At 37.3% G+C, this 17,813-nt stretch overlaps 2 protein-coding genes across 4 annotated transcripts in view; one reads left to right on the top strand and one right to left on the bottom strand.

Annotated features, from left to right (window-relative positions):
• The window catches only part of CDK17 (cyclin-dependent kinase 17), a 45,542-nt gene extending 40,071 nt beyond the window's left edge, over positions 1-5,471 (top strand). For both annotated transcript variants that reach the window (XM_006757626.2, XM_015559990.1), the window contains 4 exons: positions 545-587; positions 1,574-1,664; positions 3,172-3,249; positions 3,750-5,471. In XM_006757626.2, coding sequence (XP_006757689.1) covers positions 545-587; positions 1,574-1,664; positions 3,172-3,249; positions 3,750-3,787 — 250 coding nt within the window. In that variant the 3' untranslated portion in view covers positions 3,788-5,471. The remainder of the gene's footprint in view (positions 1-544; positions 588-1,573; positions 1,665-3,171; positions 3,250-3,749) is intronic.
• Positions 5,472-10,926: 5,455 nt separating this feature from the next.
• The window catches only part of ELK3 (ELK3, ETS-domain protein (SRF accessory protein 2)), a 63,880-nt gene continuing 56,993 nt past the window's right edge, over positions 10,927-17,813 (bottom strand). For both annotated transcript variants that reach the window (XM_006757625.2, XM_015559989.1), the window contains one exon: positions 10,927-13,474. In XM_006757625.2, coding sequence (XP_006757688.1) covers positions 13,376-13,474 — 99 coding nt within the window. In that variant the 3' untranslated portion in view covers positions 10,927-13,375. The remainder of the gene's footprint in view (positions 13,475-17,813) is intronic.

Below are 17,813 nucleotides of genomic sequence, written 5' to 3'. Positions count from 1 at the left end.
CATGGGTCCATTAAAAAGCATATACTGGCCATAGTTGGTTTGGCTCAGTGGATAGAGCCTCCATCCGCATACTGAAGATCCCAGGTTCAATTCTGGTCAAGGGCACATACCTTGGTGGCAGGCTTGATCACCAGCCCTGGTTGGGGCATGTGCTGGAGGCAATCATTTGATGTATGTCTCTCACATCGATGTTTCTCTCTGTCTGTCCCCCTCCCTTCCCCTCTCTCTGAAAAATCAATGGAAAAATATCCTTGGGTGAAGATTAACAATACCAGAAAAAATTCTGTCGTTTTTAATAATCTAATTTGTTTTTGAATATTGGAAATTTGAAATTGCACCCAGTTATTTATGGTTTCTTCTTAAATAAGTGGTGAGATTAGTCTTTTGAGGATAAGACAGCTTTGGTCTATTTGAAAGAACAAGAATGGCTATTTTAGAGCACTAGGTTTCACAGCTTAAAACATTTGGAAAGTAGTTTTGTTTGAAAAGTTGCTATACGCTAATATAAAAGAATAAACTGCCACTTGTTTTTTGCTGTTTCTAGGTTAGACTCTGAAGGGATTGAATTGATAACAAAATTTCTTCAGGTAAGTTACGTGTTATGTTGTAATTGTTAAATGGCTCAACTTCTCTGAGACTCAGTTTCTTCATCTGTAGAATGGGATCAATAATAACTCCTTCAAAAATTTGTCATGACAATTAAATAATATTATTTATTATAGTATCTAGCATGCTTAAGGTATATGCTAAAGTAAAAATATTATGGTCTCTCATAATGTGTTTGGTGGGTCTCTCATTGTGACCTTGAATAGTCTGAGGCAGTTAGCTGCTGTCATCTATCAACTATGTCACAGCCATGTTCTCTGCAATTCGTGTTTTCTTATGTTCTCTTTGCCCTCCTTATACTTAATTTCTGTACAAGGTGCTGCACCTCCAAATAGCGTTCATATCATTCAAAGCAGGGAGAAGAGAGGATGATGCTTGCGTCAGCCCCATTAGCCCTTTTGTGTTTGAAAAGTCAAAGCTTTTCCAGAAATCCCTGTAAGGTTTTTTTCAAAACTAACTTTTGTTGGCCAGAGCATTAATTGTAAGGGAGTCTGGGAATTGAGGAGCAGAATTATCATAATTAGCCCAAACTAGGACAGTCATGATTCATGATCCATCTGTTGGAGTTGAAGCAATGGACACCTGAAATAAATCTAGGTTTATCTATCAAGGGAAAGGGGGAAGTGGGTATCGAATAGGTAATTCAATAATGTCTGTCATAGAGATATATTTTCAGTGATCCTTTGGTGTTCATGAAGAAAAGTAACACCAAAATTCAAGTATTTCAATTTTTCATCTCTTCAAAAAATACGGGGAATCTAAATTTTTAGGTAAGCTCCAACTTTATCTTAGAAATTTGGGGCTGAGATATAGTCAATAATAACTCAAATTAGAGCGTATCTGAGGCACCTCCAAATTGATTCTTTGAAAATAGTGATTGTATCAAGTAATCAAAGTAGTGTTAACTTCCCTCCTGTAACAGTATTTAGAGAAAAAGTTAATGACGCAATTCTTTGCTTTTTCACAGTATGAATCTAAGAAAAGAGTTTCAGCAGAAGAAGCCATGAAACATGTGTACTTTCGAAGTCTGGGACCAAGGATACATGCCTTACCTGAAAGTAAGAGAAATTTTAGTGTTCTCCTCCTTCCCCCACACCTTCTTTCTTTTCGTTTGTCCAGGGTAGGAGACTGAGATGAATTAGGGGATTAGGAAGAGATTGCTGTTGGTTTTTTTGTTTTGTTTTTGTTTATCTGCACTCAAGGATATGTTTTTATTGATTTGAGAGAGAGAGAAACATCAATGTGAAAGAGAGACATTGATCAGTTGTCTTCTGTACAAGCCCCAACTGAGGGTCAAACCCGCATCCTGGGTACATACCCTGACCGGGAATGGAACTTGCAACCCTTTGGTGCACGGGATGATGCTCCAGCCAACTGAGTCACCCAGCCAGGGCAAGATTGCTGTTGGTTTTTAAGCCTAAAATTCCAGTCTTCTTGTAATTAGATCAGAATTTTTTTATGTATTGGTTGCCTGTGTTTTAATTTATTTAACACTGAGCACATTGCCACTATTCTGTAAGAAATCAATAGTACTTAGGCAAGAGTAATTAATCTTATTGGACTTAAGTTGGAAATGCCATCTGATGATAGACATTGTCATTAGTCCCAGTCTGTATTGCTTTGGTTCAGAGTTGTTAAAAAAATGGATTTCAGGCAAAAAACAACAACAATGAAACACAACCAAAACATAAGATTGTTTTCTTGTGAAAGTAGAGTTCCTTTTTAAGACATAAAGATGATTTTCCTTTACTATTGCCCTGACAGTAGTGAGCCTACTGTTAGTTACTAAACCAGCCGATTTCTTGTGTCTGAGGTAACTGCTTGATTCCACTCATAACATTCTTTTTTTAATTACCTCAATATTTTACTTTAAAATTAAGTAAGGTGATTGGGAAATTAGAATATTTGGGAACTGAGCTTCTAAAAGCTTACATTATTTCCCATTTACTAGACAATATTGATTCATCAAAGTTTGCTTATTGAAATCAAGACTTTCCACTTAGAATTTACGGTATAGTTTTTAATGAAAGATTATCTCTCTGGCAGAGACTGAAATGAGGAAGGTGAATTACAGGTGTTTTTAAGATGATACTTACATTTCATTATTAATATCAAATTTCATAGTTTAAGGTAGGCAGTTATGTACAAACCTAATCCTTGTTCTTATCTAAAAAATTCTGAAGACAGTTTTGAGGACCTGATACCTTCCTGCCGTCATAGGAGGGAGGAAAAGGACAGAGAGGAAAAGCAATACATTTTGATTAGGTCTCTCAACCCCAGTAGGTCCTAGAAATATCAATGTATAGTCTCCTTAGAGAACTACATACTTGAAGCATGATTTAAAGCAGAGATGGGGGGTGGGGTCCTAAAGAGAGATTATTTTTTGGTTTTCTTAAAACATTGGGGCAAAGGGGAAAATATTTCAGCAGGGCTATAACCTTGTAAATGTAATATAAATCTTTCATGTTGAATCAATATTCATTTTTAAACATTTGTCTATAGTTGGTTTATATTTGTTTTAATACTGTTAGACCTCACCTGATAATTCCTGTCTATGCATTTTAGGTGTATCAATATTCAGTTTGAAAGAGATTCAGTTGCAAAAGGATCCAGGTTTTCGAAATTCTTCTTATCCAGAGACAGGTGTGTTTGTCATAAACCATTTCACGTGTCGATCATGAAATTATGCATGGAACCAACTTTTTGGTTTATAAGTTGATCAGTAAAATTATTGATGTAAAAACCAATGTACAGTGCATTCCACAACTGTGTATGTTTAGCATTGCACATTCTCAGTAATTCTTCAGAGAGAAATCTGACTCAGTCAAGTCAGGGATCCTGAAAGCTGCAGATGGCACAGAAACCTTTTACAAGTGGCCTGGCTTGATCAATGCACATGCCATCCTGGTACCTGAGGCAGAAGACACATCTTGTGCTTCCCTAGTCATCAGGTTCATCACTTCGAAGCATAGAAGCTGTAGACTGACCCATCGACAAAAGGGTCATTTAAGACAGTATTGATCACTCTTACCGTGGAAAATTAGCTTTGCTGGTGGGAACATTAGCATCCTAGAGTCACCAAATACTGTATGTGGGATAAAATTGAACCTCGAACTGCCTCATAAAATGACTTTATATTTTAGGACATGGGAAGAACAGAAGACAGAGCATGCTCTTTTAAGTCTGATAACATGGTTTCAAGCCCAGCCCCCAGCCTTTCTTATCAATCAAGGACTCAGATCTGAAGGCAATTATTTCTTTTGGTGGACTTGGAATCTCCGTTTGTCTACACTGTCCTCTTCACAGTGGAGTCTTTTTATTTCAGACCTACAGATTGTTTTTATATTTGTTGTCACAGTGTGACAATTTTTTTGTACAGTTGGTTTTAAGGTCTTCTCTGCCATTAGAGCCAGTAGGTTACAGCTATTGATGTAACTGTAGCTGCAATTTTTGTGCAGGACTGAAACACAGTGCATTATTTATTGCGGAATTATTGCTGCTAAATAACTACTGTCTGTTTATTTAACACAACAGTTGAATGCCTGAAGAAGTTGCAGTGGCTTTATTATGTGAATGCGTCTGTTTCTCCTCATGAATTGTTTTACTGCTGCATTTTTGTTTGTTTTTAAAATTAAACTGCGGTGTTTTCTGGAATGTAAATTCAGCTTTGCTTAACAGTAAAATAAGTGAGCCATCTTGAACACTCTAAGTTCATGCTATGTAATCTATATAATTTTTTTTATTGAACATTGGCAAATAGAGTAGCTAAGAAATTGATAAGCATGTTATGTTTAGGAAAACGCAATGCAGAAGTTGATTCAAGCAAGTGAACAGCTGACATTTTGGGGATCTCACATTAGATACCAGAAAATTAAAGCACCAAAATTATTTATTTTTACCTTTCCTCATTTTAGAAATATTTACTGCATAATATTGGATATTTTTTACTAATACACTTATCTATTTTACATCGTGCTTTAATTTAGTTCAGACGAAACCATACAAGTCCAAACATGAGAGGTCTTGTTTGTTTTAAATATAATTCTTTTATTAGAAAGGATGATAAATCATTGAGGAACAATTTATTTCATTTGGGGGTTGTCTATATGTGTGTATTTTAATAACATTCACTTGGAATCAGCTGAAAGCTGTAATATGTCTTTGAAATGAGCCATGATAAATACAAATGAGAGAAGAGAGAGCTTAGAGGATTGTTTTAAAGCATTGTAGATATTATCTGTTTACCAGATACAAAATTACAGTTTTAATTATGCATCTCTTTGAACATCACAAACACACCTTGGTGTTGGTAATAATGTTTTAAGCATTTGTGTTAACTTTTAGGACTATTTGTTTAGTGCATCTTACAAACTACAAATCTTAATTGGTATATTTTGAGGTGGTCATGTAAATTTTTGCCTTATATATCATGAAAGTAGTCATAACTTAATTTTCTTCCTGACATTCATTCACTGTAAAACATTCAGGGGTCCTACCATTTCTGTTCAGGAAATCTTGTAGTTTATTGTTATTTAACAGTATTAAGTGAATTTTTGTATATTTCATTTTAACTTTATTTGTGAATAGTGATTGTGGCATGTTTAGGGTGTTATTTTAATATTTCATGATAGTGAAATTTTAATTTTTTAAAAAAAAATTTCTGGAAGAAACAGATTTATGTGTAATGGTGAATATTGGACCACTACTGCTTTTCACGTTTGTAAATAAGTTTTATGTTAAACCCTGTAGCCTAACAAACTGCTGTTATTTCTAACTGACAGACATGTATTAGGTTATAAATATTATGTGAAATTCCTCCCTTTTGTTTTGAAATTTATAATAACAAAATCTTCATGTTGTTAAGATGTGGTTTTGTTGTCACAGTTCTTTCTGGGGGAAAAGGGCTATGGTGTAGGATGGGATCACTTTTTTTTATGGGACTCACTCTTAAGGTAATGAAGTCTCATGCCATTAATATTTAATTTATATCTGTGCTGGTCAAACTATAGTAATCTCTACTGTAGTTTTATAGGATAGCATTCAATTATAATGTGTCATATTGAATTTCAGAGGTTATATATTTGATTTGTTGCAAATTTGACATATTCATAAGTTTGATTCTTGCATATAAAATGTGAAGAAATATAACCCAGTAGTTATGTAAAATTCTTCTTCCTAGGAAGTCTTAGGAATGTTTATTTTATTAAGGAATTTTGGTGGGATTTTTTTGTTTGCTTATTTGTTTTGTATTTTGGGGAGTTGTTGTGGTTTGTTTTTTTTTTATACTAGAGTACCATTCAGATCCTAGAAACTCTTCAATGAAGAGAATTGAAATTCAGAAATTTTTTTGAAATTTTTATTGAATTTATTGGGGTGACATCCTATATAACAAAAGGGTAATATGCAAATAGACTGAACGGTAGAACAACTGAACAACCAACCAAAGCGTAATATGCTAATGATATGCTAAGGCTGCTCAACCGCTCACTATTACATGCACTGACCACCAGGGGGCAGACAGTCAACCAGTCGCTATGACATGTACTGACCATTAGGGGGCAGATGCTCCAACCAGTAGGTTAGCTTGCTGCAGGGGTCCGGCCAATCGGGACTGAGTGAGATGGGCCGGACACACCTGGAGCCCTCCCGCAGTCCCTCCCTGGCTCGATCGTGACCTGGTGGGGTTCCTCAGCCTGGCCTGTGCCCTCTCGCAATCTGGGACGCCTTGGGGGATGTCAGAGATCTGGTTTCAGCCCGATCCCGCAGGCCACTCCCCTTAGGAGGGCACCAGATGCAGGGCTCATGGCTGGTGAGCACTGCTGCAGCAGCACAAGCCTCTCCCAATCAGGACTGATAGGGTGAGAGCCCTCGGCAGGCACAGTGGGGCCGGGATGAGCAGGAGCGGCAGGTAGGAGCTGCAGGCAGCATTGGACTGCAGGTTTCAGCCTGATTCCTGCAGGTCACCCAGAGGGAACCCACTGGTGCACGAATTCATGCACTGGGCTTCTAGTTGGTTAATAAAATTATATAGGTTTCAAGTGTACAGTCTTAAAAATATTTTCTCTGTATATTGTATTATGTGTTCACCACCCAAATTGTTGTGAGGTTTTTTTGTTTGTTTAATCCCTTCACCTTTTTCACCCACTCTCCCAACCTCCCCCCTCCTCCATCCCCTCTGACACTTGTCAATCTGTTCTCTGTATTTATGAGTCTGTTTCTATTTTAATTTATTTTGTTCATTATATTTCACATGTAAGTGAAATCATAAGGTATTTGTTTTTCTCTGACTGGCTTACTTCACTTAGCATAATGCTCTCCAGGTCCCTGCATGCTGTTGGAAAAGGTAAGATTTTCTTCTTTTTTACAGTTGAATAGTATTCTATTGTGTAAATGTACTAGTTTTTTTATCCACTCATCTACTGATGGGTACATGGGCTGCTTCCAAATCTTGGCTATTGTAAATAACACTACAATGAACATAAAGATGCATATATTCTTTCGAATTAGTGTTTTGGGTTTCTTCAGATATAGTTCCAGAAATTACTGGGTCATAAGGCAGTTCCTTTATTAATTTTTTGGAAACTCAGAAATTTTGAGTATTGAACACTTACGATTTGTCTTAAATTGATAAGGTTCTTAAAGATACAGGATGACTTGTTTTTCTTTCAAGTGATGTTGTTTTCTGGAATATAAACTCATTGAATTTGTCACTTTATATAGAAGTAGCGGGATTTTTATTGGTGTTTTATCAGGTGATGTTTAAAGTCTTTTTAACATGCTATAATTATTATCTTTTGGATTCAAGACAATTTATGAAGGTTTTTTTTTGGTGTTTTTGTTTACTATCCTTTTAATAGTGGTAAAATCCATATAACAAAAAATTTGCCAGTTTTTACTCATTATAAATATGCAGTTCAATGGCATTAGATTCACAATATTGTACAGCAATTACCACTATTTCCAAAATTTTCATCACTCCAAACAAAAGCTCTGTACCCATTAAATAAGCCCTCATTTTTCCCATACCCCAAGTTCCTAGTCACCTCAAATATACTTTTTGTTTCTGAATTTGCATATTCTAGATATTTCATAAAAGTGGAATCATATTGTATTTATCCTTTTGTGTCTGACCTGTTTCACTTAGCATAATGTTTTCAAGGTTTAATGATGTAGCATGTCAGAAATTCTTTTTTACACAGCTGAATAATATTCTGATATGAATATACGATGTTTTGTTTATCCATTCATCTGTTGATGGACTTTGGGTTTTTCTCTCCTTTCAATTATTGTGAATAATGCTGCTGTGGACATTGGAAGCTTTTGTTGAGTCCTTGTTTACCAAATTCTTTGAGTTTATATACTTAGGATTGGAATTGTTTGGTTACTTAGTAACTCTATGTTTAACTTTTTGAGGAACTGCCAAACTGTTTTCCAGAGCAACTACACTATGTTACATTCCCAATTGTAATGTGAGAGTTCCAATTTCTCCTCATCTATCGCCAACACTTGTTGTTGTTATTATTGTACCAGAGACCTGGTGCACAAATTCGTGCGCAGGTGGGGTCCTTTGGCCTGGCCAGTGATTGGGCTGATCAGGGCTGTCTCTGGGAGGTTGGCTGTGGGAGCGCATTGACCACCAAGGGGCGGCTCCTACGTTGAGTGATCCCTGGTGGTCAGTGTGCATCATAACTACTGGCCGGTCATCTAGTCATAACGGTCACTTAGGCTTTTATATATATAGACTCATTCTAATGGGAACTTGTGGTTTTTTCATTTCCCTAGTAACTATTGATGTTGAGCATCTTTTCATCTGTTATTTGTATATCTGCTTTGGAGAAAAATGTGTATTCAAGTCCATTGCCCATTTTTAAATTGTGTCACCTTTTTGTTGTTGAGTTGTAGTTTTTTTGTATATTCTACATATTAGACTCTTATGAGGTATATGATTTGCAGTTTCTTCCAGTCTGTGGATTGTCTTTCATTTTCTTAACGGTGTCATTTTGGTGTGCAAAAGCTTTAATCCTAATGAAGTCCAGTGTATCTATTTTTCTTTTGTTGCCTCTGCTTTTGGTGGCATATTTGTGAAACTATTGCCAAATCCAAGGTCATGAATATTTTCCTGTTTAAGGTTTTTACACTGTTACTGCTTACATTTAGAGCCCTAATCCATTTTTAATTAAATTTTGTATATGGTGTCAAGTAGGCCCAACTTATTCTTCTGCATGTGAATATCTAGTTTTCCCAGCACTATTCGTTGAAAAGACTATTCTTTTCTCTCTGGTCTTGGCACTCTTGTTGAAAATCAATTGACCATAGATGTGAGGGCTTATTTTGGCTTTCTTTATTATGTTGGTCTAAATCTCTGTCCTTTGCCTGTTCAATATTTTGATTACTTGTGATTTTGTAAGTTTTGAAATCAAGAAGTGTGAGTTGTTTTTGTTCATATAAGTATTGTTTTGACTCTTGAGGTCCCTTAAAATTCTATATAAATTTTAGGATGAAATTTTTTTATTCTGGAAAAAGAAAATGTCATTGGGATTGTAATAGGAATTGCATTGAATCTGTAGGTCCCCACTTTGGATCTTAACAATGTTGTCTTCTAATACATGAACATAGGATGTCTAATTTCTTGTAGCAATGTTTCATGTTTTCACTGTACAAGTCTTGTGTCATCTTGATTAAATTTATTCATTATTATATTTGACTAGAGGCCCGGTGCATGAAATTTGTGCATGGGGGGGGGGGGTTCCCCTCAGCCCAGTCTTTACCCTTATGCAATCCGAGACCGCTGGCTCCTAACCGCTCACCTGCCTGCCGGCCTGATCACCCCTAACCCCTCTGCCTGCTGGCCTGGTTGCCCCTAACTGCCCTCCACTGCTGGCCTGATCGCCCTGTCCTCCCCTGCCAGCCTGATCACCCCTAACTGCCCTCCCCCACCGGCCTGATTGCCCCTAACTGTTCTCCCCTGCTGGCTCGATCACCCCTAACCACCTCTGCCTCAGCCCCCGCCACCGTGGCTTTGGAAGGAAGGCAGGACGACCCGAAGATGTCCAGTCGACCCCAGTCTAATTAGCACATTACCCTTTTATTAGTATAGACTAGAGGCCCGCTGCATGAAATACGTGCACTGGGGGGCGGAGGAGGAGGTCCCTCAGCCCAGCCTGCACCCTCTACAATCTGGGACCCCTCGGGGGATGTCCAACTGCCGGTTTAGGCCCGATCCCACAGGAATCCTCCTTACATTCCAGGACAGCTGGCTCCCAACTGCTTGCCTGCCTGCCTACCTGCCTGATTGCCTCTAACCACTTCTACCTGCCAGCCTGATCACCCCCTAACCACTCCCCTGCCAGCCTGATCGACACCTAACTGCTCCCCTGCCAGCCCAATCACCCCCAACTGCCCTCCCCTGCCAACCTGGTCGCTCCAACTGCCCTCCCCTGCCAACCTGGTCGCCCCAACTGCCCTCCCCTGCAGGGCCTGGTAGCCCCTAACTGCCCTCCCCTGAGGCCCTGATCGCCCACAAGTGCCCTCCCCTGCCAGCCATCTTGTGGCAGCCATCTTGTGTGAGAATGTGACAGTCAATTTGCATATTACCTCGTTATTATATAGGATATTGTAGCTAGAATGGTTTTCTTAAATTTTTCAGGTTTTTTTGTTGCTAGTATGTAGAAATACAAATTATTTTTACATGTTGATTTTGTATCCTACAATTTTGCTCAGTTTATCAGCTCTAACTTTTCTTTGGTAGATTCTTTAGGTTTTTTTACATATAAGATATCTATAATTTTATGTCTTCCTTTCTCATTTGGATGTTTTTGTGTTTTTTTTCTTTCTCTCCCCTCTTCTTCCCTTCAGGCTAGGACTTGCAGTACTCTGTTGAATAGAAATAGCAACAGAGGATATCCTTATCTTGTTCCTAATATTAGGGGAAAAGATTTCAGTCTTTTAACCATTGAGTATGATACAAGTTGTAGCTACAAGAATAAAGGGTAATTTTTCCCCCTCCTTCATCTCAATATAGAACAGTTTAGGTTCCCTGGTGGTCTAGTGGTTAGGATTCGGCGCTCTCAATATAGAACAGTTGCTAGAACTTAAGATTTTAAAGATCAGGGGACATTTTTTAAACCCATTTCCTTCTCTCCAATTCATTTTCAATAATTTTGTTTCCTTAAGTATCTGTTCAAAGCAGATTACATATACATAGCATGTTTTGATAATATACCATATTTAAGTGTAGATGACAACTCATTTTCTAAAGTGTACTCATATGGGAAAGTGAAATTTGGATTATCCCAAATAAATGGAAGTAAACTGACCCACTTGCCTTTTATCACAAAGTATTTATTGAACAAAAATAATATAACAGTAAAAATGATACATATATGAAAGGTAATGAAGATTTGCAGTCAGAGAAATGATGTGTACAAAGAGACCAATGTTTAGATTATAGTTCTATAAAACTTGAGCCTTAGCAATTTAACACTGATCAAGTAGACATATAAAAAGGAAGAAAAAATTTAATATGTTCTGTGAAACCTATTGTCTAAAATAGTTGATTAAAAAAACAAACCACACACAGACACACACATGTAGAATGAGGCAGAGCTTTAAGGGTTATACTTCAATACCTCTAGTTCTCTCTTTGTGTTATAGTGAGTTTTTGAATTATGGTATTTTTCCATTTCCAATAAATGACGCTAGGTTGTATGTTATAGTATTTGGAGGAAGGGAATACAAGAATCAGAGATGGTCATTTGAATTTTCCAGTCAGTATTTACATTTAAAAATATTTTGGTTGTGATATTTGTACATAGGACTTCCTTTTTAATTAGTTTCTCTAAGACTCTTGCATTTGGACTGCATCCTTCTCTTATCTGACAGTTTTTTAATGCTGTTTTGTTTTTTTTTTTGCCTAACATATAGTTTTGGATTGGTAGTTACAGCTGAGATGAGGAAGCAGAACTGGACTGGGCACTGGGCACTGTTACCTCCGATGAGCTATATGGTCTTACGCAGCTTCTCCTGTGCAACTGTCCGCATCTGGAAACCTGGGTAGGACGCATTCTCAGTAAATATCATCTGGACCAGCTATTTTGTACAGAATTATCCTTAGCCCATGACAGTAGTGTCTGTTTGTGGATTCTGGAATCAACCCCATTATTTTATTTTCAAAGGTGCATACTGAAATGTTTGGGGTTTTCCTCCAAATAAGGGCATACATCCCTCACATAGAGATGCTCAATTCCAATTGAAAATCTCAACATTTATATCATAACAGAATTTTAGATTTTTTTGAAAATTCAAGGAATGTGTTTTTACAAGCTTTGCTTTATTTATCCCTGCTATTTAATGCCTGGTTTGGAGCAATTAATTAATTAGCCACATGTTAAATTGGTTTCTGTTACTTATAGTTAAGGATGATAATTAATCTGATCTTGAATTGCAAGCACTGGGCACTTTCCAGTTCTCTTACCATTAGAACTTTCATAATGTACAGAAAGATGCCTTAGATGGGTGCCTGCTGATTTTTTGAAGGAACAGAAAATACATTCCTATTGTCCCTGCTCTCCACTACACAAAAGAATTACTGTTTAGTGTTCCACATTGTTACATAATCAATTCAACACTGATGCGGTTTCTGAAGAATCTTATATTTGTTGCATCAGGTTTCCTTCATTCTCACCTTAAATTTAGCAATAACCTCTCAGGTTTCCACAAGCAAGGCTATACCCATACACATGAAGATACCTGGTATTACAAGATTGTTTCTTCATTGTTTGTTTTCATCACGAGTCTGTGAGCCTCTTTCAAAGGATAGGCTTTTTAAATGTTAATAGTTCAGGGGGTTTAGAGAAACCTTACCTCAGAACGATACAGGAAATGTATTGGAGGGGTGTGATTCTTTATGGAAAACAGGGAGAACCAGGGCTAATTTCTTGAACTAAGAATATGCTAACCTCGGAAATACTCCAGGGGTATGGATAGAATAAACTTGTAGCTTTTCCATCAGGTGGTTTTGTTTGGGAGGAGTCTAAAAGATTGTAAACAGCTGGTAAACAGCTGGGAGGCTAGCCTTTCCAAGTTCCTCTCTTTAAAAATGCACTTTCGAACATTTTCTGTCATGAATGTTTATTGTCTAAATATGGCTTAGTTTTTTCTTATAAAAACATTACTTGGACATTACATTTATTGAATTTCAGTTCAAAAGAGGCTCTAAGGCAATTCTTATAATTGAAAGCAAAAGAGAAAAAGTAATATGAATATGCTTTCATATTCCCTACTTGTGAAAAATAATGTTCTACTAGAGAGCTGTTTGATACTAATCTTTGTCTTTCAAACATTTTCTCTAAAAAATATATAAATCATTTACATTAAACTAAATGCAAGGGAAGGCACAGCTGGTTATAGTGTATAAGCACAGTTCAGCATATGCAGAATTAAAGCGAAAAAGCTTCACATCCTTATTAGTTACACTGAAAGCCATTAAGAAAAGTTCTTCACTGTCAACAGTGTTCAACACTTAAGAGCTAAGAGGATATAAAAACAAAAACATTAAAATTCACTTAATGCAAAACAGATTTTCATATATACTTGAATATAAAAAAAAAGTTTTAAAAATGCTAACATATATCTAGACCATCCATGTTATGAAAAGTGCAAACCAAATTAACAGGGTTTCACAAAGTCCTTCTCATGACACAGGTAAACTAGCCCATGGGCACAAATTTGCTTCATCAGTGAATGAGTCTTTCATTGTGGCCAGATGTCATCAGGACTTCTGAGAGGTCGAAGAAAGCAGTACTGGAGAAGCAGCTCTGTCCAGGTTGGGGATTGGCACTGGCATGTGGCCATTGAGCAGTGTTGGGAACTGGTGGGGACAAAAGATTTTTCAACAATTATAAATCTATTGGGAAGAACTTGAGTTCTTTACATTCCTAGATAGACTGTAGTGGCTCAGTTCTGTCCTCACCGCTGTGATAAAGGTAAGTTGCAAATGAGTAACTGGAAGAGGACAATGAGATCAGGTTTATGTACAGCAAACAGAAGGGCACAGAAAATTATTTATTCATAGTAGCCTAGGTATATAAAATATGTACTTCATTTGTTGAAGTATGTTCTAACACTATTTTTTAAAGAGTCCAAGCTACTGCCCTAGCCAGTTTTGCTCAGTGGTTGGAGCGCTAGCCCGTGGACTGAAGGGTCCTGGGTTTGATTCTGATCAAGGGCATGTACTTCAGTTGCAGGATCGATACCCATCCCTGGTTGGGGTGCGTGTGGGAGGCAACCAATCAATGTGTCTCTCTCTCTCTGTCTCCCCCTCCCTCCCACTCTCTCTAAAAGTCAATGGGAAAATAATCCTCGGATGAGGATTAACAACAACAAAAAGATTCCAAGCTACATAGAATGTTGATTTGTTTTAATATTTAAACAATTAATTTTGAAAACCACAACTGACTCTTTACATATAAAGCAGTAATTTCTAATACTGTAATTTGAAATTAGCCATAAACTTTCCAGAGTACTACAAAGTTGCTTCCCTGTAACTATTAAAAATGAGGAATGTTTTTATCTTAAAAGAGCAAGAACCTCTCTATTTGGGGGCTGAGAAAGTATTCTTTCTAATTAAAAGCATAATATCAAACTTCACAGCGAGGTCACCCATACGTGATGAAACTTAAAGAACAAAGTTAATTTCAGTATTACTGGTAACTAAGATGACAAACAGGATAAAGGTATTATATGCTTTGATAACTTTCAGGTCTGAAAGAAGTACAACAGCTATATTCCAACTGAACAAGAATAATTAAAGGCCTCAACTAGATGTTCATTGTCTAGGATGACATGTGTCAGAATGATCTCCCGGGGCCCTCTTCTAGTTTAATTTATCAGGACTTAATAGGAATTTAATATTAAACTTCAACACTAAATATCAAACTACAGAGTCCGGTACACATTACAAGTACAATAAATATTTGTAGAACAAGTAAATGTACTTTCGTAATTTTCAAGCTATTTTTGTGACAATGTGTCTGGTGCCTTACAGTTTATCAAAGGTTGTCATTTCATTTGCTATCTAGAGCCTGTAAGGTTAAGTTTGGTTTTCCCCATTTTAGGGAGAAAACAAAGAGTTCAGAAAAGTTCGGAATTGTCTAAAGGTCATAGGTAATAAGCAGTAAAGCTAGGTTTTAAACTGCTTTCTGTGCCAAACAGCCCAATTTGTTTTTTTGTAGGGCTTGAGGAGGAGAGTGTTGTCTAATTACTGTTTCAGTTTCTTCAATGGTTATTGGCATATATAGGTGTGTTTTTTTTTTCTGATTTTAGGTTTTTTATAGAATTTGATCCATTTCAACTGGGTTATAAACTCTACTTGCAAATCTGTGTTCCTAACCACTGATCCCACCTAGAGTAGCGATTTTCAACCTTTATCTTCTCATGACACACATAAACTATCTTAATTAGTAAAATCCTGCGGCACTCCAAAAAAAGATACAATTTTGATTCATTCACACCGGACGGCTACTGTTGTATTGGCTCTTTTCATTTTATTGGACAACCTAAGGGAAAAGAGGTCAGTGCCTGCCCCTCACTAGCCACGTCTTGATGCTTTAAAAATTCTTGCATCATACTGGTTGAAAATCGCTGACTCAGGTAAACATTGGAAAAAGGGGTTTTGAATCTTCATTCTCTTAATTTATTTGTACCTCTCAGTGGTTCTGTCCGTCTTACTGGTGTTTTCAAAAGAGTCAGCTTTTGGGTTAGTCTCTGTTTTTAAAGATATATTCGTGATTTCTGCCCTTTTTTATTTCTATATGCTCAGTTGTCACAGTTTCTCTTGGTTAGCCTGCCTTTTCTGGCATGTGTCATAGCCAAATTATTGGCGCTAAACCTACCCCCTTGTCCCTTTTCTTAAATTTGCAACATTCCTCAAACTTGTCTCTTATACTGGACTTAGCGATCATTTCCTGTTGTTAGAAGTACCACCAATGTCTCTTCCCCACAAAACCTGCTCTTCTGTGTGTGCTTTTAAGTCAGTGAGGATGGTGGTTATGAGTAGTACAACCCTAAACTTAACTTAGAGCTTTGCCGCTTAATAACATGTGATCTAGGTAAATGGAAGCAACATCTCTGGGCCTTAATTTCTTTAAGTATTACTATTTTGAGTATTAAATGAGAAGCCACAAAAAGTGCTTATGTCTGGTATATAGTACATGTTAACTACTGTTATTAATAGCACTTTGTAATCACTTCGTGATCTTTCTAGAGATTGTCTTACTACCTCCAGCTTTAAAAGACTTCCATTATCACTTAAGAAATTAAGGTAGGAACTCCTGATCATACTATTCAAGTCCCACAGCTGCTTTTCCAATCTTGACTTCTACTACCCAGAACTTTCCTGAACAGACTGTGTACGTCCATACTGAAAAGCTCTATTACTCTAAAATGTGCTTTACTCTTTGATAAAATCCTATCCCTTCTTAGCTTAGCTCAGGTGCACCTCCTTGGAGCATTTGTCCACTACCCAGCAGGAAAGAGCTATTATTGTTGGGTTCTTATAGAACTTTGTTTACACATCTATTATTCACATACTATATAAACCCTAGGTCCCTGCCTCAGAGCATTACAAATATTTGCTGGATTATATTTATTGAATTTAAAATTACAGAAAACAATCTCAGTGAAAAGTTAATTAGCTTCACCTTGTCTCAAGATCTAGTTGTACTTGGTCGACTTATTCCAAATTTGATCAACATCTATTTCAAAAATGGAACAGACATCCTACAGACAAACGTAAAATGCTAAACTGTCCAGTTGAAATTGATGTCACTTTATTTGTACATCAGGGTTGTATTTTTAGATTTAACACAACATGTCTTTGTCCTCTCTCTCCAAGACGTCTCGATTACAAAGCATGCCTCTCCCAGGAAGGGAGATACCTTCTTTCCTTCCCCTCAATTCTTCAGTATCTGCTATAACAGTTCTATCAGGGGACCTTCTGTGCAAAGACTTAGCTCTGTCATCTGTCACTCTACGGATTCTGATCTACTTTTCTAATCATCACAGCAGGAAACTTTCCAGCGCCATTTAAGACTTAACTGTATTTTTTCTTCTTCCTCCCACACATTTATAGCATATGTGAAAGAGGCTTGTTATTTTTTAAAGAAAATTATTTCCATTAGTTGAAAAGAGACACTGTTGATACTCATGGGATTTTTACAAATCTATCATTTGAAGTGTCTAATTTTAAAAATCAAAGTATAGGGAGCATTTGAGATCTGGCTTCCTGGCATATGTCATGTTTGGCTCAAACTCATAAAAATTCTCCCCCCAAAAAAGTATTATTCCTCTCACTATGTTTTGTTCTTTACTATATTCAAAACTGCTAATGTCAACTTTTACCTGCTTAGATACTAAACCTTTTCTAGCCCATACTCAACTGCTCTTATTATAGGAAGAGTAATAATATTTGAAAAGATTTTTCCTTAGTCTCACGGACCCAAACCAAAACGAGGGTCCAGGGCCCTGTCAGCCATCCAATCATGGTTGCATGGGTTGTACAGGGGTGGGCAAAAGTAGGTTTACCATTTATATGGAAAATAATACAGTAAATAATAATACAAGAATAAACTTTTGTGTATGCACAACCGTAAATGTACTTTTGCCCAATGCAGTTTGAACAGCTGCAGAAGAGGGGGCAGGTGCATTTTGTAAAATTGAAATTGTGAGCAGGTAGCCTTAAAATGCAGTAGTTTCTTCTGCAGAATTCTAAATGGTATGACTGGTCTGCAGTGGTTCTCCAAGTGTGGTTCCTGGAGCAGCGGATATGCTGATAATGCACAAAATCACTGAGGACACGACCCATTGTTCCTGCAGAGAGTATGGGCTAGGAAAGGTTTAGTATCTAAGTAGGCAAGATATACCAAAGAACTCCCAAGTAATTGTTTCCCATGGCTTCCCTGAGAGGTCACCACACCCTGCACTGACCAGGTGGCAGACTTTCCAGTAAGGAGGGAAGTGAGAGTCTATTCCAGGGGTGGGCAAACTTTTTGACTCAAGGGCCACAATGGGTTCTTAAACTAGACTCAGAAGGAGGAGCTGTCAAAAGGGCCGGATCCGGCCCACAGGCCGTAGTTTGCCCATGGCTGGTCTATTCCTTACTCACAGACATCTACTGAGTCCCACAGAGGCCCTACATCGGAGTCTCAGGT

This window comes from Myotis davidii, unplaced genomic scaffold (assembly GCF_000327345.1).
Source record: "Myotis davidii unplaced genomic scaffold, ASM32734v1 scaffold13, whole genome shotgun sequence".
Lineage (NCBI taxonomy): Eukaryota > Metazoa > Chordata > Mammalia > Chiroptera > Vespertilionidae > Myotis > Myotis davidii.
Note: the sequence above shows the minus strand (reverse complement) of the source record. Positions and strands in the feature narration are given on the sequence as shown.